Consider the following 20,998-nt stretch of genomic DNA (forward strand, 5'->3'; position numbering starts at 1 on the left):
GGTCCTTGTACCTAGCATCGAGCATGGAAGTAGCGGTCCTTGTACCTAGCATCGAGCATGGAAGTAGCGGTCCTTGTACCTAGCATCGAGCATGGAAGTAGCGGTCCTTGTACCTAGCATCGAGCATGGTGGCGACACCGTAAAGAGAATGCAACCTACTCTCTTTGTTGAGCAGGCGTTTTAATGCCATGACAGAGGGTATCATGTCTGCTGCAGGCTCAGTTGATGAGCTTATTTCTCCAGTCAGTTGTTTGAATGGAGCTAGCTAGTGTGTTCATGTTCTCAAATGCCATTGAAATGGCAGCAGCGGTATGACAACCAGCACATTCATGAACATGCAATACGACTTCAGTATGAAATCCTTGTTGACCCATTGTGCTGTCAGACTCGTGGGGCTGGTATCGCTGGTCCAAATATCAGCCGTGAAGCTAATAACAGTAGCATAGTGTTTACATTTTTATTTTTTTATTTTTTTAGCAGTGACACTATTACTGTGTAACTCCAGTAGGGCAACATCTGAAAAATAGCGCACTTGATAGTATGCACTGGTGCTCGACCAGTTGGCGAAAGCCAACATCACCCATGGCAGAGAATGGTTGATTGTCAAGGGCAATGAATTCCATTATCTTGGCGCCTTTGAGTTGTCTCGCTGAAAATGTCTTAATCTTTCAAATGACTGCTTGACTTGTTGACTGCTCGATCCACACAGCAGACATTGTGGGCTAGGTTAGGAATGCTGTGTTGCATGTGTAGCGTTACATTTCGCATGGCGTCATTATACAACGTAGGTAGATGACGTGAAGGTACACATGTCAGCTTTGACATTGGTTTTGCATATCGGAGTTAAACTAGACATTGGGTCGATGTTGGCATTTTTAGCTAATATCGGCCGGTTCCGATATGCTTACCGCTATATCGTGCATCCCTACTGTAGATAGTTGTCCATCACATTATACCCTCTTTTTTTCCCCCCCCATGTCTTTCTGGAGAGTTGGAGTTGTTTCGGTCAAGTACATCTCCAGTGTTGCAGAAGGGACTGATAGCTGTAGGCTAGTTGGAGCCTAGAGGCAGAAACAAAGTAGACGTGTCTTTGAGTACAGCATTGTTTCACTTGGTTATCTGCCCTCAGATCATCCACCAGTCCGTAGATAGGGGAGAAAAAGGGCCTTTTGTAATCCTGTCCTCCAGAACACACCTCCTAGCTGTGTACGAGGTGGGGAGGAGCGAGGAGGAGGCGGCGGGGGAGGCGGCGGCGAGGAGGAGGAGGGGAGGAGAGGAGGCGGCGGGGAGGAGCGAGGCGGGGAGGAGCGGGGCGGGGAGGAGCGGGGCGGGGAGGAGCGAGGGGGCGGCGGGGAGGAGCGAGGGGGCGGCGGGGAGGAGCGAGGAGGCGGGGAGGAGCGAGGAGGCGGGGAGGAGCGAGGAGGCGGGGAGAGGCGGCGGCAGGGAGGAGAGAGGAGGCGGCGGCGCCGGAGAGGAGGCGGGGGGAGGTTAGAGGAGGAGAGGCGGTGGTGAATGTTAGGTTCTGACCCCTTGTCGTTTCTTTTTCTCAACAGGTACGCCTTACATTTCCTTGTCCAGAGTGGCCTGACCTACAGTATCATGATGTTCGCTGGGCTGGAGCACATGCACAAGTGAGTCATGTTTCTATTCAATGTTAAATAAACTGCTCATTCACTGGCAGCAAACTGTAGTAACAAGTCCAAGATTGTCTGAACAAGTCTCCAGTGAACACGTGATGCCAACACATGACGTTGTGGCTTTGCATAAAGCATTGCTTTCAGAAAACAAATCAATAACACTCTATACTGACGTAGTCCGTCTTGTCACAAGGCTGATGAATTGAATTGAACTGCAGTGGAAGGTTATTGGCCTTTTTAGAGTGGTGTTCCAGGATGTTTACCCAGCAACAGGAAGGACTTGGCCTTGTGCCCAGCTGTTGCAATTCATCTTTAACATAGGATTTTTGATTAAGTGTAATTTCAATATATATATGAGGGAGGAGAATGGCCTTGGTTCACCATGATTGTTTTAGTTCAGGTTGCAGAGCGTTGTTCTGTGGGCGCTGAAGAGCCTAGACTCCTGATGGTGATGGCACTAACCCTCAGGCGCCCATCTGTGTCCATGCCCCCACCCCTCCCTCCCTCCCTCCCTCCCTCCCTCCCTCCCTCCCTCCCTCCCTCCCTCCCTCCCTCCCTCCCTCCAAACAGTCTGAGCCATTCAGCCAGCTATCACCCCCCCAGCCATCTTCTGTGGTTATTTTTACTGAAGGGCAAGGCTGTGAGGTCAGGTGTGGAAAGAAGTGAAAGCTCTCTCCTAAGGGAAGGTTTTAAAAAAATACCCCAGCTCCAATTTTCATCACGATGACCACAACAGTGCAATAGAGGAGGGTCCTAATCGTAATATGCTCAGTAATTATCCACTCCGTAATTGTGCACTCGGTAACCGTCCACTTTGATCGTATTCAGAGGTGACATTTCAAAACAAACGAAGCCCTCAATTTAACAGCAACTGAGGTGTTTTTCATGGAAACATTTGCTTCCTTTTTAATTTCCTGGTGTTCCAGGTCAGTGTTGCTGTGAGGTTCTAGGAAGCTGAGGAATGTGGCGGTCATCCAAGCTGAGCTGAGATTGATTGGACCACACCTCAAAGCAGGGCCTGGTTGTGAAGTTCAGCCTCAGCATTTGCCTTACTCAACCTTTTTGTGGAGTTGGTTGAGCTTTAACTTGGTCACGTGGGTGCTGAGCTTGCAGATGCTTTTGTCTATTAGAACCCACAAACCTTTTGAATAGACTTAGCCCGTCATTACCAGAACAGGTCTTTTTAGAGGTCCGTGAACAGCTTTCCGTATGTGTACAGTTTCATGTATCACTACTGCTTGATTACTATGGCTGAGGTACACAGAAATCAACTGAGACAAGCTCTACATTTTCAGCTTGAAGTCTGCCGTCCTTAGAGTGAAAGTGGTTATGGGGAGTAAATGGCTCAGTGGAGACCACCTATGTGAATTAAATTATAAGGATTTTTCTCAAAAATTAACAGCTTGCCGGAGAACATTTTTAGCTGAGACGGGGGGGGGGGGGGGGGGGTGTTGAGGGACATTGTGGCCCCGTCCGACAATACCCTGGGATAGGGCCAACCAGGCAGGATATAACCCCACCCACTTGGCAAAAGCACAGCTCCCACACCACCAGAGGGATATCAAGAGTACATGGCCAACTTACTACCCTGAGACAAGGCTGAGTATAGCCTATGAAGATCTCCCCCACCACACAAGCCTGAGGGGTATCAAGACCGGGCAGGAAGATGAATGAAGGGGCGGCAGGTAGCCTAGTGGTTAGAGTGTAGGGGCGGCAGGTAGCCTAGTGGTTTGAGTGTAGGGGCGGCAGGTAGCCTAGTGGTTAGAGTGTAGGGGCGGCAGGTAGCCTAGTGGTTAGAGTGTAGGGGCGGCAGGTAGCCTAGTGGTTAGAGTGTAGGGGCGGCAGGTAGCCTAGTGGTTAGAGTGTAGGGGCGGCAGGTAGCCTAGTGGTTTAGAGTGTAGGGGCGGCAGGTAGCCTAGTGGTTAGAGTGTAGGGGCGGCAGGTAGCCTAGTGGTTAGAGTGTAGGGGCGGCAGGTAGCCTAGTGGTTAGCTCGTTGGGCCAGTAACCGTAAGGTTGCAAGATCGAATCCCCGCGCTGACAAGGTAGTTAACCCACTGTTCCCCTGTAGGTCCGTCATTGTAAATAAGAATTTGTTCTTAACTGACTTGCCTAGTTAAATAAATAAAAAATCCATAAATAAATAGAGAACGTCAGTGACTCAACCCACTCAAGTCGAGTAAAGGGAATGAAGCCTGGCAAGACGTGATGCACCCTTGTTAGGGCTGGCATTTCTCTATCTTTCTCATCAACATCTTAAGTGTTTGCTTCAGGGCTGAGAGGAGTGGTAACGCAAAGTCTGCTTGACTGAAAGAGATGGGCAAAATTAGAAGTAGCTAAAGATGGGAGGAGAAGAGACTGAGTTCAGGAGGATAGACAAGGTTACAGTTTTTCTAATAAAGTATGTAGAGAGAATAGACTGCATTATTTACAATATCAAATCTCTCTCCTACTTTATCTCCTTCTCAATCGCTCTCCTCAGTCATCCCTCCCTACATCTCTCTCTGCTTACTCATCCCTTCCTCCTTCATATCGGTCTCCCTCTCCACGTCCATCCTGCTGCCTTTGTCCAGACACCTCACCAGGCAGATTATAATGGAATTTCCTGGGAAGCATTAAACCCAGTGGAGGCTGGTGCTAGAAACGCTAGCAAGGCCCACGAGAGCAAATCCATCTCCTGTAGACAAATGGAGCAGAACAAACATGCATATACAACCGTCCCCAATCCCCTGACTGCACTTCATCTGAAAACCACCTTGTTAGTGGAGTAGCCTAGCTCCTCAATGTGCAAAGTACAATACTATTTTCAACTATTGTCATATACATATAGTTATGGCCATTGTTTAACAAGCATTTCACTACACCCGCAATAACTTCTGCTAAGTATGTGACCAATGAAATTTGATAGAAATGCCATGGTGTCAATGACTGTTTTGGTGAAGGAAGAAGTCAACTGCATGTGGGTATTGTGATTCACACACAGACTCTGTTTAGTTCTAGGCTACACACATTGACTTGTCATTCAGTTGCTGTTGCGATAGCAGAGCTATTTTCTCCTGGGTAATGTTCAACTTGTCTGTTCATTCACATGTTGAATGTGTCTGGAGAAAGGTTGGAATGTTCTAGAGATGTTGTCCTCCGCTCTCTCTGCCTGCAGTGCAAATAGTACCACCTGCTTGATGGATGAGAAGACCTCATTTCTATCCACAACACAGTTGAGAAATACTGGACTAGCGAAGTTAGCAGTCAGTCAGTTATAACACACTGACTTGTGGAAGGGGAGGTGGCATACCGTTTGTATGAATGTACTTTGCATTTATTTTTAGCTGAGGATTGACATGTATTTAATGAATCCCAAAAACTGTTTTGCTGATAATGCTTTGTCTATAACTCGAAACGTTGTATATGCAGAAAGTCTGGCGCACTACTGATTCCAACCTCCATTCAGATAACAGACTTTGAAATGGAGAACCTGACAATAGAGGGAGTATAAGCGATCGAGAGGGCGAGGTGACAAAGCGAGTGAAGGACACGGTGATAAAGAGTGCCCACATGAAAGGCTGTGTTATTCATACCATGTTGCTATTGAAGCCTGAACCACCATCCCTTTGTGTGGCAAGGCCTGTGAAAGAAATGACATAACCAACCTACCTGCTGCCTGGCAGGCAACAGAAACATTTTCCCACACATGGGTATATTATGCACTCTGCAGCGAAGTGCCCTGATTTCTGTCCTATTATATTAGGGTAATTGGAGGGGTTATGAGGCGTGATTAATCGTGGGTCGGGGCATCGGGAGGCGGCGGAGGTCCAGGCAAGGTATCGCACTGCTCGGGAATGCTAAGTGCTTTGGGCCGAGGCTCGCTGCCAGCTCATCGGCTGGAAACACGAGCAACGGGTTGGCTTTTTGTTCCCCGCCGGTTGAAATAGCACTGATAAAACCGTCACCTCCGAGACATGTCTGCCCTGTGACTGAGTGGACAGTTGGCTGCTTCTGCAGTTGGATGTGTCGCATGACAACTTGACTATGACTCTGGTCTTGCAAATGTTCCTCAGGAGAGCAACACAAACAGGGGTAATGGGAGCGGTCCCATTGCAGATGGGTGGAGTTTTTGTATTCAGTGATGATCGTTTGAAGTACATAGGCCAAGACGTAGGCTAATACAGTAAATGCTAAATAAGCCCAATAGTCTTTAGAAACTCCCATCTTGGAGCTGCTGGAATGAAGTAAGCCCATTGATTCAGCATTGATTTGTTCCTCTCGCTCTCCGGGCCGTGGGCCACTTCAATCTGGCCTGGTGATGTTTAATGCTGTGCTGGGCTGGCACGGAGCCCTGCATTCCCCCTTGGTCCTGAAACTTAACAATAAACCTGAATGATAATATGATAACACTGACCCTTACTACACCAAACCTGAACCAACAATGGTATCCGCCATTAGCCTAACCATAAACGGACTAAACCTGAGCACAGCACTGATGATGCAGTGACAGTTCCCATGACATAACCTTAACACTATCCCAAATCTGACCACAAAACACCAATCTTCAATACCCCACCTGTCCATACAACCTTACACCAAATATGTAACAAACAATATACCTCAACACAAACTCTAACTCCACTGTCAATGGTTAAAAGGTCCCACTCAGGCTAGCTGTCAGCATGATTGAGTTGTGACGTGAGGAGGGGTCACACCGTCCTCAGCTGACACATCCAATCAGTCACTGTCTCCGGTACCTGGTCCTATGTGTCACAGTTTCGGACGATTCAGACCAGAGTTTTGTATTTAAGAACCAACTTTTTTATTTTGTATTTTTTTCATCCAGGATGCGTTTCCGTATGGTGTACGAATGTACATACTTGTGTGTGTGCTCTGGTCTGCGGGTTTGTTTGTGTCATTCAGGGTCGTTTTGTGTGTGTGTGTGTGTGTGTGAGAGAGGAGTTTCAAGCATCAAATATTGTTTACGCTCTCATGCAGAGAGAGATGAATACATAGAGTAGCATGTGGTCACAGATGTGGCATAGTGGTCACAGATATGTGGGCAGATGTTGGCAGCCTGACAGATGAGAGCTTGTGATTCTCACTCAAACTCATTAATGCCACTGTGTGCTTATGTGAGTGTGTAGTCAGAATTCCTGTATTTATTCACCTCTAGTGCTTTTCATTATCTTGCTGCTTGTCTTTTGCCGCTTATCTGGGACCCCCAGGGGGTTAAGTCGTCAAGTTGCCCCGTCTGAGGCCGTCCCTCAGTGGGGAGGCAGTCTACTTTAGACCCACGCTTCAGTTACTGCAAATTACACCAGGAAGAGAGTCCCGTATGGGCCTTCTGTAAATACACTGTCTGTTAACACATTCTTATTTACAATGATGGTCTAGGAACAGTGGGTTAACTGCCGCTCTAACCACTAGGCTACATGTTGCTCATTTCCTGTTAGTGTGATACTGCTGCTACTGTGTCAGTAATATAACATCCCATGAATTATAAAAGTAGGGCTACTGAAAATAGAAATTGACAAATAGGATTTATAGTTTTGTCAGAACAGAAAATGGTTGGATAGGACAGTAAAGGATGCTTCGTGGTGATATCAGTTGCAGGTGTTAGTCATGTCTGCCTGTCTTTGAGGGCTTATTTAGGGAGTGTCGGTAGAATGCCTTTAATGTCTTCTGGGGGTGTTTCCGACTGACTGCCTTTTGATATTAAGGAAGCTCGGAGGATTCAGACTTCTGTGAGGACAATGGTAGTATCCTCAACTTCTCACTCTCCCATGCAAGGAAATACATTAGTGTCCACTGTTCAGACCAGGCTGCCTGCCGCCCTCTCACCAGGCTGCCTGCCGCCCTCTCACCAGGCTGCCTTCCGCCCTCTCACCAGGCTGCCTTCCGCCCTCTCACCAGGCTGCCTTCAGCCCTCTCACCAGGCTGCCATGCAGCCCTCTCACCAGGCTGCCATGCCGCCCTCTCACCAGGCTGCCATGCCGCCCTCTCACCAGGCTGCCATGCCGCCCTCTCACCAGGCTGCCATGCCGCCCTCTCACCAGGCTGCCATGCCGCCCTCTCACCAGGCTGCCATGCCGCCCTCTCACCAGGCTGCCATGCCGCCCTCTCACCAGGCTGCCATGCCGCCCTCTCACCAGGCTGCCATGCCGCCCTCTCACCAGGCTGCCATGCCGCCCTCTCACCAGGCTGCCATGCCGCCCTCTCACCAGGCTGCCATGCCGCCCTCTCACCAGGCTGCCTGCCGCCCTCACCAGGCTGCCATGCCGCCCTCTCACCAGGCTGCCCTGCCGCCCTCTCACCAGGCTGCCCTGCCGCCCTCTCACCAGGCTGCCCTGCCGCCCTCTCACCAGGCTGCCATGCCAAGTGAGGGCACACAGCGCTGAGATGCCCATTGTGCCCACTGCCTGTTCTTGCCACTCCCCCTCTTATAATACCAATAACCATGAGCCTTGCTTGGAATCTCAATATAATGCTAACCTTTGGGGTAGACACATGCGCACACGCACACACGTAGCTGTTTGCTGTCCTGTGGGATTAACACTGGCATTTGTTTCTATTTCTCAGCAAATGTTTGTAACCCCTTTCAGCTCATTGTTTCCATTTGGTTGATCTGAAACATTGTGATAAATAAATAAAAAATTCCTCTAATGTCTACATTACATACTTGGCATGGAAGCACTGCGTTTGACTTGGCATAGCTGGTTGATTTTAAACTAGTCCTGATTTAGTGCTTATCTCAAGTACAATGGCAGTCTGGTTTTCATAAGGGCATATGCTCGCTCAACATTTAAAAACTCATTGTAATATTTAAGCAAAGTTAAAAAGCTTGATGTTTTGGCAACCGTTGCCCTTCATCATGAAATGCATTCAATTCATATAGACACGTAGGCTTGATCCTATTCCATAGCACCATGGCCATGTAACCATGGATGACCATCTTACTGAATCTAAGATGCAAACAAACCACCAGCGTTCTTCCTCATCTCCAACAAAGACTAGTTGATTTGCCTGACTGCCTTTCTGATGTCCATGATCCCTTCCGTTAAAAGGAGAACAAGAAGGATGATACAGCTAGCTGAGTCTTTAGGATGTCCAAGATCCCTTCCGTTGAGGAGAACAAGATGGATGCTACAGCTAGCTGAGTCTTTAGGATGTCCAAGATCCCTTCCGTTGAGGAGAACAAGATGGATGCACCAGCTAGCTGAGTCTTTATGATGTCCAAGATCCCTTCCGTTAAAAGGAGAACAAGAAGGATGATACAGCTAGCTGAATCAGCGTTTGCTTTGTACCAGCTCTCAGTACTCACTCACTCCACATACTGTGGCAAGAAAAGGTATGCGAACCCTTTGGAAATACCTCGATTTCCGCATCAATTGGTCATAAAATTTGATCTGATCTTCATCTTGGTCACAACAATACAGTTTTCTTAAACTAACACACACACTTATACGCGTTCATGTCTATTGAACACAATGTGTAAACATTTACAGTGCAGGAGAGCCCTTGGATTTAATAACTGGTTGACCTGCCTTTGGCAGCAATAACCTCAACCAAACGTTTTCTGTAGTTGCGGATCAGACCTGCACAGAATGTTTAAATTATGTATTCAATATAGATAAAAATACAATTTGTGTGTTATTAGTTTAAGCACACTGTGTTTGTCTATTGTTGTGACTTAGATGAAGATCAAATTTGATCTGATGACTAATTTATGCAGAAATCCAGGTAATTCCAAAGGATTCACATACTTTTTTGTGTGTGTGTCCCAATGGATGTGTTCAACGTGATAGATGGCTAGTGTGGATAATTTAAAAAATGACCAGTGACTACCGGACTCTGTTCTGATGTAAATCTGCATTAACATACTACTGTCACAAACCGGCTCAAAGTGCGTAACAAAAAAGGAGACAACGTGGAGATAAGTATATTTTGTTATTCCTTAACTAAGTGTGTGTGTGTGTGTGTGTGTGTGTGTGTAAGTAAGTGGTTACGTGCATAAATGTGATGAGGGGTGTTGAAAGGTGCCAACGCAAACAAGCACAAATTCCACAAGCTCTTGCTGCGGGCAATTCGCTGATCCACCTCTACGCAGACGACACCATTCTGTATACTTCTGGCCCTTCCTAGGACACTGTGCTATCTAACCTCCAAACGAGCTTCAATGTCATACAACACTCCTTCCGTGGCCTCCAACTGCTCTTAAACGCTAGTAAAACCAAATGCATGCTTTTCAACCGTTCGCTGCCTGCACCCGCACGCCCGACTAGCATCACCACCCTGGAAGGTTCCGACCTAGAATATGTGGACATCTGTAAGTACCTAGGTGTCTGGCTAGACTGTAAACTCTCCTTCCAGACTCATCAAACATCTCCCATCTAAAATCAAATCTAGAGTCGGCTTTCTAAAGCCTCCTTCACTCACGCCGCCAAACTTACCCTAGTAAAACTGACTATCCTACCGATCCGACTATCCTACCTACCAATCCTCGACTTTGGCGATGTCATCTACAAAATAGCTTCCAATACTCAGCAAACTGGATGCAGTTTATCACAGTGCCATCCGTTTTGTTACGAAAGCACCTTATACCACCCACCACTGCGACCTATATGCTCTAGTTGGCTGGTCCTCGCTACATATTCGTCGCCAGACCCACTGGCTCCAGGTCATCTACAAGTCCATGCTAGGTAAAGCTCCGCAATATCTCAGTTCACTGGTCACGATGGCAACACCCACCCGTAGCACGCGCTCCAGCAGGTGTATCTCACTGATCATCCCTAAAGCCAACACCTCATTTGGCCGCCTTCCAGTTCTCTGCTGCCTGTGACTGGAACGAATTGCAAAAATCGCTGAAGTTGGAGACTTATCTCCCTCACCAACTTTAAACATTTGCTATCTGAGCAGCTAACCGATCGCTGCAGCTGTACATAGTCCATCGGGAAATAGCCCACCCAATTTACCTACCTCATCCCCATACAGGTTTTATTTATTTACTTTTCTGCTCTTTTGCACACCAGTATCTCTACCTGCACATGACCATCTGATCATTTTTGTTAATCTGCAAAATTGTAATTATTCGCCTACCTCCTCATGCCTTTTGCACACAATGTATATAGACTCTTTTTTATCTACTGTGTTATTGACTTGTTAATTGTTTACTCCATGTGTAACTCTGTTGTAGTCTGTTCACATTGCTATTCTTTATCTTGGCCAGGTCGCAGTTGTAAATGAAAACTTGTTCTCAGCTAGCCTACCTGGTTAAATAAAGGTGAAATAAAAAATAATAATAAAACAACCGAAATCTGTGTCTGCATGGAGATAGTCTCCTCTATGAAACGGGAAGAGGTGCATTTATCCTGGGACACACCCGGGGCCAGGTGTGTCCCATTTCGCTGACGATCCTCCCGGCTCCACCCACCAACATCCTATTAAGGAAAACAAGAGCAAAGAGAGAGAATTCGTCAGACAGAGTGGGAGGGTCGTCACACTACCTAGTATGAAATAATATATTGGGAATATATGCTAGTATAGACATTAGAAAGTGACTGACCTTGTCTCTCCTCTCTCTCTCTACAGGTTGTGCTTCATTGTGGCTCTGGGCTACCTCAGTTTCTGCCAGGTCACCCGGGTTTACGTGTTCGACTATGGCATGTACTCTGCAGACTTCACCGGGTAACGTCTGGGTGTTGTGTTGACTATCAATGACATTCATTTGCATGTATGAATCAATCAGGGAGAAGAGAGCGGAGAATTCCAGCAGACATGGCAGTCCTCGAGAATTGGAGTCGAATGCCCCTGCACTTTGACTATCCAAATATTGTTAGTACCACATTAACCAGCTGTGGAGTAAATAAGTCCAGCAACTACAATGCACTTAACTGTAATGTACATTGGGGTGCATTGATCAAGACTTCAGTTCCACCTCCTCCAGGGTTGCTGGTGAACCAGACTACCAAACACGTGTGCTAGGGCAGGGGGTGGCCAGTTGCTAAGCAACCCCAGTAGGAGAGCCACAGCATCAAGTGTAGACCTCCCTCTTTGCCTCTTTGATTATCATCAAGTCATACCTAATAGGCTCTTTTGTATTTTCTCCCTGGGTTAGACGGTCAGGGCACAATCTATTCCATGCAATATAGTAACCTGCTACCAACTTTAACCTGCTATCTACTTTAACCTGCTACCTACTTTAACCTGCTACAACCTGCTACCTACTTTAACCTGCTACCTACTTTAACCTGCTACAACCTGCTACCTACTTTAACCTGCTACCTACTTTAACCTGCTACATCCTGCTACCTACTTTAACCTGCTACAACCTGCCACCTACTTTAACCTGCTACATCCTGCTACTTACTTTAACCTGCTACATCCTGCTACCTACTTTAACCTGCTACATCCTGCTACCTACTTTAACCTGCTACCTACTTTAACCTGCTACAACCTGCTACCTACTTTAACCTGCTACAACCTGCCACCTACTTTAACCTGCTACATCCTGCTACTTACTTTAACCTGCTACATCCTGCTACCTACTTTAACCTGCTACCTACTTTAACCTGCTACAACCTGCTACCTACTTTAACCTGCTACCTACTTTAACCTGCTACAACCTGCTACCTACTTTAACCTGCTACCTACTTTAACCTGCTACCTACTTTAACCTGCTACATCCTGCTACCTACTTTAACCTGCTACAACCTGCCACCTACTTTAACCTGCTACATCCTGCTACTTACTTTAACCTGCTACATCCTGCTACCTACTTTAACCTGCTACATCCTGCTACCTACTTTAACCTGCTACCTACTTTAACCTGCTACAACCTGCTACCTACTTTAACCTGCTACAACCTGCCACCTACTTTAACCTGCTACATCCTGCTACTTACTTTAACCTGCTACATCCTGCTACCTACTTTAACCTGCTACCTACTTTAACCTGCTACAACCTGCTACCTACTTTAACCTGCTACAACCTGCTAACTACTTTAATCTGCTACAACCTGCTCCCCTACTTTAACATGCTACAATCCGCTACCTACTTTAACCTGCTACCTACTTTAACCTGGGGTGTTGTATCATTTTGAACAACTGATTTTCTGTGCAACCTACAGCTAATGAATACTCCAATTTTAATAAGGATAGTCTTTAAGATTTCAACCCACAGTTCTCCTGTCATATGGTATTACGTACCTGACACTGTCCTGTTGTCTTCAGTGCGTATAGAAACCGACTTAACAGATGTTGCTGATAGCAGCAGGAAGAAGGTCATCCGTTACCAGGATATGGTTATGTGTGTTCGCTACGGTCGTACTCCCAGTGCTTTCACTGAATGATGGTCCCATTAAGCAATAAGGCCCGGGGGGGGTGTGGTATATGGTCGATACCACGGCTAAGGGCTGTTCTTATGCACAACGCAACGTGGAGTGCCTGGATAATTCCCTTAGCTGTTGTATATTGGCCATATACCACAACCCCCAGTGGTACCTTAATGCTATTAGAAACCGGTTACCAACGTAATTAGAGCAATAAAAATGTTTTGTCAAACCTGTGGTATACTGATATAACACGGCTGTCAGCCAATCAGCTTTCAGGGCTCGAACCACCCAGTTTGTAATGAATAATATATCCCTGATGGAGATGGGATGTTAAAATATTATGTCATGAGAAGAAGTTGGCTACAGTGTAGGTGAGCAGAAGCAGTCAGGGATGATGTGATTGGTTACTCTCCTCTCTTCTCCTGTGTTCTCTCCTATAGGCCAATGATGGTCATCACTCAGAAGATCACCAGCCTTGCATTTGAGATACATGACGGTGAGACGTGTGTGTGTGTGTCTCTCTCTACAGCTAAGGAACTTTGTCATCATGGTGATGGAACATGTCATTGATAAGGTTGTCATGACAGTTGCCTGGGAGGTGAAAACAGCAACACAGAGGGAGACAATAACAGTGGTTTTATGAACTGCTCTCAATTTCCTCTTTTCCAGCCAGCTGAAGCTACAACTAGCATGGGAAGTCAGGAACTCTACCACGTTCTATGCATAGTGAGAGAGAGATCTGCGGTCCCCTTTTTAACAAAAACAGAAACACAACAGAGGGGATATGAACATCAAATTGTATTATTGGTTTCAGCTGCTAGGCCTTTTTCGTAGGCAAGTTTCCATATGTATTTTAGGCGGGGTTTCTGTATAAGCACTTAGACATCTGCTGATGTAAAGGGCTTTATAAATACATTTGATTGTGTTTGGCACCTTGCAGACAATATATAGTCCCCCTTTATATCCTGTTCATCTGGTTTTATTCCTTTTGAATTGAAAAACAAGCAACATATACCATTTCAACTAGTGGTCTCAATAAATACCTCTGTGGACAGATTGCATAATACAGTAATTGGTGCTCCAGTGCTTTTATGGTGAGGAAGTTTGACAGTGGAGTCAGTTGAGGGGGCAGGGGTGGCATTGTAAACACGTGTATGTAACGAGAACGGTTCTGTTCCTCTGCCTTTTCCTTTCCCCTACACCAAATCATCCATAATGTCAGATACTGTGTGTCAAATCAAATCCCTATTTTTTTCGTCACATGCACAGTTTATAGCAGGTATAAACGGTGCAGCGAAATGCTTACTTGTAAGCTCCCTCAGCAGTGCAGTACAACGTGTGTGTGTGTGTGTGGTGAATTGGGATTACATAGCTGTTGTCCTTTTGAAGTTTTGTAAAGTAGACCGCCAGTGTTACTGTCCAGAAGCAGTCAAAAGGCCACAGTAACTAATTAAGGGATGTTCTTCTGTAGAGGGAAACATGTCATATATTATGTGACCAAAGTGTAATCACTGGGAAAAAGTGTACACTCAAGTAAAATGGAAAGATGAGTAACATTTAAAATGATGAAATTAGACAGTGCCCATTTTCCCATTCATTTGGGATTGGCCAGATCTACTCAACATATGTTGTGTGAAGTCATCTCCACATTTGACCTCTTTTGAGGTCTGAAACGGCTGTTATATTTTGGAGAGAAATATATCCCTTTAATGTTTGCTGGAAGTCCCATGCTGCCCCACAGATGGAAAACAGTGTTTAATTAGCATGGTAATGAGATGATGTAATACGCCCCTTCTTCTCCCTGTCCTCCGCTGACTCCGGGCTTCATTATCACTGGGTCGGTCACCCACGACCCCTGACCCTGCCTATCACCACAGGAATGGCCTTTGACCTCTGTTTTGACTGGCCATTAGGCCACACAGCCCTTGGGGCCACTGGGAAAGTGTCAGTTATTGCTGTTGAATAGTATGTTTGTACCGGTCTGCAGCATTCATATGAATAGGAAGAGTCTGCTTTTCTGTGTCTCATGAAGTGCACAACGTACTGGAAGCATAGCCTGTTATGGTGTAACCTCATTATACAATGACATGTTGACTGAACTGTAGGCTCTCACTTCTAGAGCCGACTGACATGGAAAAGGATAGCTGCTGAGACTAGACCTAGTCGTCAACTGCGGTGTAGGCCTGTGTGACAGTGTCCTAGTGTGTGCTCGTACAGTCCTTAATGGTTGCGTGTGTGTTTTTGGTGTGTGCAGCTGTGTGGTCGGCATGATTTACTGTGGCTGTGTGTTCGGTGCATTGGAGGTTGATAAGGAGTTGAATCTGGTTATCAGCTGAATGACAGTCTGGTAAACAGAGTATTACGCCCGTCTCTTCCTCTGCAAGCAGCTCTGACTGAGGTAGATGGCGTCAACTCAATATTAGGATGGTGTTTTTTGTTCGGCACATTTATCTTAGAATTTAAATGTACACACTTCTTACTTACTCTGGATATCTGTGTGCATTCATGACAGTCCCAGGTTATTGCATAATGTATTAGGAGTTGAATGTATTTAGGGGGGGTGGGGATGTCTTGGATATAGTCATGTGACCAGACTCTGTGTTCCCATAGGTTTGGCGAGGAAGGAGGAGCAGCTGACCCCCAGTCAAAGATGCCTAGCTGTAAGGTATGTGACCCAGGTATGTTTTTATTCTCCCAGCTGGACTAGAGACAGTTCTACTTCCATACTAAAGGTATTACTGTGGGACGTGGTCACTGGGAAAGCCTCCATGGTAGCCGCTAGCTAGTACTCATATCACGTGTATAGTTTCTGCTGTTAATTTCTTGTTCCTCTCTTTTCTTGGTTCTCTCTCAATCTCCTTCTCCTTCCCTGTCTTTCTTTCCCTCTCTTTCCCATTGTGTCAAACATGTATATATTTTGTCCTACTTCTACTGCGATTTGATAATGATATGAACACAAAGATTGTGTAGGTACCCTGTAAAATGTAGGCCCCAACTGGACAATTGCTTCTAAAGAGGACGAGAGGATGGAAATGATTGCCTCTGGAGGAATCTTATTCCATTTTCTTCCCATTAAATTACAGAGAACAGAATGTTCCTGGTATCAACAACAATTAGAGCGATTTATTATGACTTAACCACCCCAGCGCTCCTCTCAGTCTGTGAAAGTGGCTGTGAAGGAGTTTGTATCCTGCTCCAAAGGGTTCCCAGCGGTTGCATGGCAACCGCACGTATATCAAGTGTCATGTGACCAGGGTAGTCAGGAAGAAGCTGGCAGTGACCAAGGAGTGGAGCGCCAACCTACCTTGTGAAGGGAATTTAATTTAACTTTGTGAGATTTTTTGGTTTGTTGTTGAATTGCCACAGTTACAAATACGTTATATTGTAATCTGCTGATATACCTATAACAGCTCAATTACAATTGAACCTAGCCGACCCCTTGGCCAAAGGAAAGAAATGTGACATTAGCTGCTCATTGTGACTTAGCTGCTCACTTTGAGAGAAACTTCAGGGCAGCGAGAAATTAGTAATCAGTGTGTTCTCCTGACCTTGCAGTACCTCCACCACCATACTCAACAGATTGCACTTGGCAGGGAAAGACTGCACTCCCTCCCTCCAAAGTGCCACACAGATGTAAATGCTGCCAGTGTAACAAAGCCTCTATACAAATCGGCTCCTCACAAGCCTCCATTCCAGACATTTCCGTTAACTGTTTTTGCATCTGCCTGAATTCACAACAATTTGTATATGAGTATATGAGTATATACTAGGTACTATTAGTTCATTTTGGTATACTGTAAACGAATGGTATCCTATCAGTTGAGTGTGCTAGCGCTTCACTTGTCTACTGGAAGTTGATGCTGTTGCTATGCAACTTCTTGCTAGCTTGTTATCATAACAAATTACTAGTAGTATGACATCCAGGAATTTTTGGCATACTGACTAGATCCATACTATGACCAACAAGCATACTACATACTTAAATTACGTCACAAGTAGTACATTTAGTATGGAATACAGCTCAGGTCTCTACTCTTGTTGCTCTACTTGGGTGGCCATTCAGTATTTTTATTTAACCTTTTATGTAACTAGGCAAGTAAGTTAAGAACAAATTATTGTAAAGCCCCCCCACCCTCCCCTAACCCGGACGACACTGGGCCAATCGTGCGCCGCTCTCTGGGACTCCTGATCACGGCCAGTTGTGAAACAGCCCGGGATCAAACCCTGGTCCGTAGTGATGCCTCTAGCGCTGCGATGCAGTGCCTCAGACTGCTGCGCCACTCGGGTAGCCCAAAATTACTAGTAGAATTAGTGTGGCAATGCTAGCATGCTACAACAAAAGTGCTGACTCATGGGCTACGTGTTCCTAATCTAGGGTCAAGGCTGTGTAGGGCTAATGTAGCCCTACTTACTGTGCTAACTTGCACATGGATAGGAATGAGACAAGGGTCAAGTTATATGTAAGGTATGTTAGAGTTTTTAGTTACATCTCCTTTGTGCTCAGAGAACGGGATGCAGTATGTCCATGTTTTTTAGCATGACTCAATAGAGACGATCCTCTGCTTGATCCTCTAGTTGCTAACAGCAGCATCTGTCTCACATCTCTTTCTGGTCTTGTCCTCTTCCCCCAGGAGGATGCCCAATCTGCTGGAGTACCTGAGCTACAACTGTAACTTCATGGGCATCCTGGCCGGGCCCACCTGCTCCTACAATGACTACATGGCCTTCATCGAGGGCACGGCCTACCAGCCTCGCCACCTGGAGACCAATGGAAAAGAGAACGGGAAGTACAAGCACACAGAGCCCTCTCCCAAGGTACCACACTGCCTGTCTCTCATTGCTAGACTGGTCAGGAGTAACTTAGAATAGAATTATTGGCTGATTCCTCATGAAACTAGAACAAAGAAGGACCATGATTTGGGGTATTTGCTACTTTTATGATAGAATTTATAACCATTACCAACAGAGTGAGTGTGAAAATGAGTGGAGAGCTTGGGACTACAGAGTTCTATCCTCAAAAAGATGATTCAGAGATAATTGGCTTTAAAGTTCACTGGTTTGAATGGTGTCAGCAATTTTTCTTGGTACTTAAGGGGTGGGCATGATGGGGTCATGGTCATGGCCATGTGTATGTACTGTGTGTATGTACTGTGTGTATGTACTGTGTGTATGTAATGTATTCAGACCCTTTGACTTTTTCAACATTTTGTTACAGCCTTATTATTATTATTATTATAAAATGGATTCAATTATTGTTTTCACCCATCAATCTACACCCAATGCCCCATAATGACAAAACAAAAATGGGTTTTTAGGTTTTTTTGCAAAAAATAAATGAAATATCACATTTGCACAAGTATTCAGACCCATTAACTTGAAGAGATTACAGCCTCGCGTCTTCTTGGGTATGCCTATACAAGCTTGGCACACCTGTATTTGGGGAGTTTCTCCCTTTCTTCTCTGCAGATCCTCTCAAGCTCTGTCCGGTTGGATGGGGAGTGTTTCTGCACAGCTATTTTCAGGTCTCTCCAGAGATGTTCAATTGGGCTCATGTCCGGGCTCTGGCTGGGCTACTTAACAACATTCTGAGACTTGTCCCAAAGCCACACTCCTGCGTTGTCTTTGCTGTGTGCTTAGGGTCGTTGTCCTGTTGGAAGGTAAACCTTCGCCCCAGTCTGATGTCCTGAGCGCTCTGGAGCACGTTTTCATCAAGGATCTCTCTGTACTTTGCGCTGTTCAACTTTCCCTCGATTCGTGACACTTGGCTCAGGCCATTGAGTTCAGTCTTGGTTTTCACCAGAGAATCTTGTGTATCATGGTCTTAGTCATTTGTGGCTTCCGTCTGGCCACGCTACCATAAAGGCCTGATTTGTGGAGTGCTGCAGTGATGGGAGAACCTTCCAGAAGGACAACCATCTCCACAGAGGAACTATGGAGCTCTGTCAGTGACCATTGGGTTCTTGGTCACCTCCCTGACAAAGGCCCTTCTCCACCAATTGCTCAGTTTGGCCAGGCGGCCAGCTCTAGGAAGAGTCTTGGTGGTTCCAAACTTCTTCCATTTAAGAATGAGGTCACTGTGTTCTTGGGGACCTTCAATGCTGCAGGCATTTTTTGGTACCCTTCCCCAGATCTGTGCCTCGACACAATCCTGTCTCTGAACTCTCTGGACAATTCCTTTGACCTCATGGCTTGGTTTTTGTTCTGACATGCACTGTCAACTGTGGGACCTTTATATAAACAGGTGTGTGCCTTTCCAAATCATGTCCAATCAATTGAATTTACCACAGGTGGACTCCAAGTTGTAGAAACATCTCAAGGAGGATCAATGGAAACAGGATGCACCTGAGCTCAATATCGAGTCTCATAGCAAATGGTCTGAGTACTTATGTAAATAAGGTATTTCTGTTAAAAAAAAAATCTACATTTGCAAAAATGTCTAGAAAACGTTTTTCCTTTGTCATTATGGGGTATTGTGTGTAGATTGCTGAGGATTATTATAATTAAAAAAAATCCATTTTAGAATAGGGCTGTAACATAACAAACATGGAAAAAGTGAAGCGGTCTGAATCCTTTCCGAAGGCACTGTGTTTGTGTGCTGTATAATTGATATCCCATTCCGGAGTTTGACTGTTGAGTTGTTCCTGTGAGATACTGTTATGGCGAAGGTATTCAGTGAAGGGACACAATAAAAGCTGTGTCAAATATGGAGTGTTCTGTCAGCCTAAATAGTGTTTTAAGGGACTTGTAGGCTACTCTTGAACAGAGCTGCACCCATGCTTTTTCTTTGTCTCTTCAAAACACAAAAGCTGCAACACAACACGTCCAATATTTACTGCTGTCAAATAGCTCCTGCTGTTGTACACAGTGACAAAGGCCTATACCTGTTTCTGAAGCTTCTTGCAAAACACAAAGCTAATATTTCAGTTAGTTGACCTTTATTTAACTAGTCATTTAAGAACACATTCTTATTTACAATGACGGCCTACCCCGGACGACGCTGGGCGACTTGTGCCTTTTCCCTATGGGACTCCCAATCACGGCCGGTTGTGATAAAGCCTGGAATCGAACCAGGGTCTGTAGTGACGCCTCTAGCACTGAGATGCAGTGCCTTAGACCGCTTTTTTTTGTTCTATCGACTTCAGGAGTTCACATATTGAAAACATTTGCTAAACTACAAATGGACTTAGGCAATTACCTTTTGGTAACCCTAGCCTGCAGTTGTAATGCATTATTTGGTTATAATGCTTCGTAAGACTCATAAACATGTATGACCTCTTATAAGGTCTTATAATCATCTCATATGTTTTCCCCCCACAGAATGACATTATCTCCAAACTTTGTACCTGTGCCATCTCCCTGGCCATCTTCCTGTCCGTGTCTAAGCTCTGTCCGGTGGAGCGTTCCATCGACGACAAGTTCATGGCCTCTACCCCCTTCATCCTCCAGGTCCTCTACCTGTACCTCTCCATGTTGGCCACCCGGCCCAAGTACTACTTCATTTGGACCCTGTGTGAGTGCACTTTAGTATTATTCATGTGACTAAATCTGAAGTAATACAAAAAAATGCATATATAAAGTATTTTGAATTTGAAGGCTGCTGGGGGAGAATAATGTGGTTGCTGGCCACACCTTATAACAAATCAGGGTGATATTGGCTCTGATAGTGGCCTTTCTAAACTCACATAAAAGTTGGGCTACTTGTGGTGTTACACTGCCCTCTAGTGTCAAGATGGAGAACTCACTGTATCCCAGATCCTCTGTGCATTCAGTAGTACGCCTACTATCATCTAACAGAATGGTCTTCTTGACGGTAAGGGATGTTGTTATTCTGTCTTGGCCACTGACATTCTGCCTGGTAACCTTTGTTGTGTTTTCCAATTGAACAGCTGATGCCATCAACAACGCTGCAGGCTTTGGCTTCAACGGCTACAACAAAGATGGCACCCCAAGATGGGACTTGATATCAAACTTGAGAATACTGGACATTGAGGTTAGGCTCTGCCTTTTTTTTTATTATTCACACTTTCACTAGTAGTGTAGGTTAGTGTT

General features: G+C 45.6%; 1 protein-coding gene across 1 annotated transcript in view; it reads left to right on the forward strand.

The window, feature by feature from the left end:
* LOC139375365 (lysophospholipid acyltransferase 2-like) overlaps positions 1 to 20,998 on the forward strand; it is a 77,709-nt gene that overhangs the window by 50,299 nt on the left and 6,412 nt on the right. The window contains exons 3-9 of the mRNA XM_071117079.1: positions 1,554 to 1,631; positions 11,209 to 11,304; positions 13,390 to 13,445; positions 15,560 to 15,614; positions 17,581 to 17,764; positions 20,267 to 20,459; positions 20,836 to 20,939. Coding sequence (XP_070973180.1) covers positions 1,554 to 1,631; positions 11,209 to 11,304; positions 13,390 to 13,445; positions 15,560 to 15,614; positions 17,581 to 17,764; positions 20,267 to 20,459; positions 20,836 to 20,939 — 766 coding nt within the window. The remainder of the gene's footprint in view (positions 1 to 1,553; positions 1,632 to 11,208; positions 11,305 to 13,389; positions 13,446 to 15,559; positions 15,615 to 17,580; positions 17,765 to 20,266; positions 20,460 to 20,835; positions 20,940 to 20,998) is intronic.

The sequence above is a fragment of the Oncorhynchus clarkii genome, chromosome 19 (genome assembly GCF_045791955.1).
Source record: "Oncorhynchus clarkii lewisi isolate Uvic-CL-2024 chromosome 19, UVic_Ocla_1.0, whole genome shotgun sequence".
NCBI classification, from domain to species: Eukaryota; Metazoa; Chordata; class Actinopteri; order Salmoniformes; family Salmonidae; genus Oncorhynchus; species Oncorhynchus clarkii.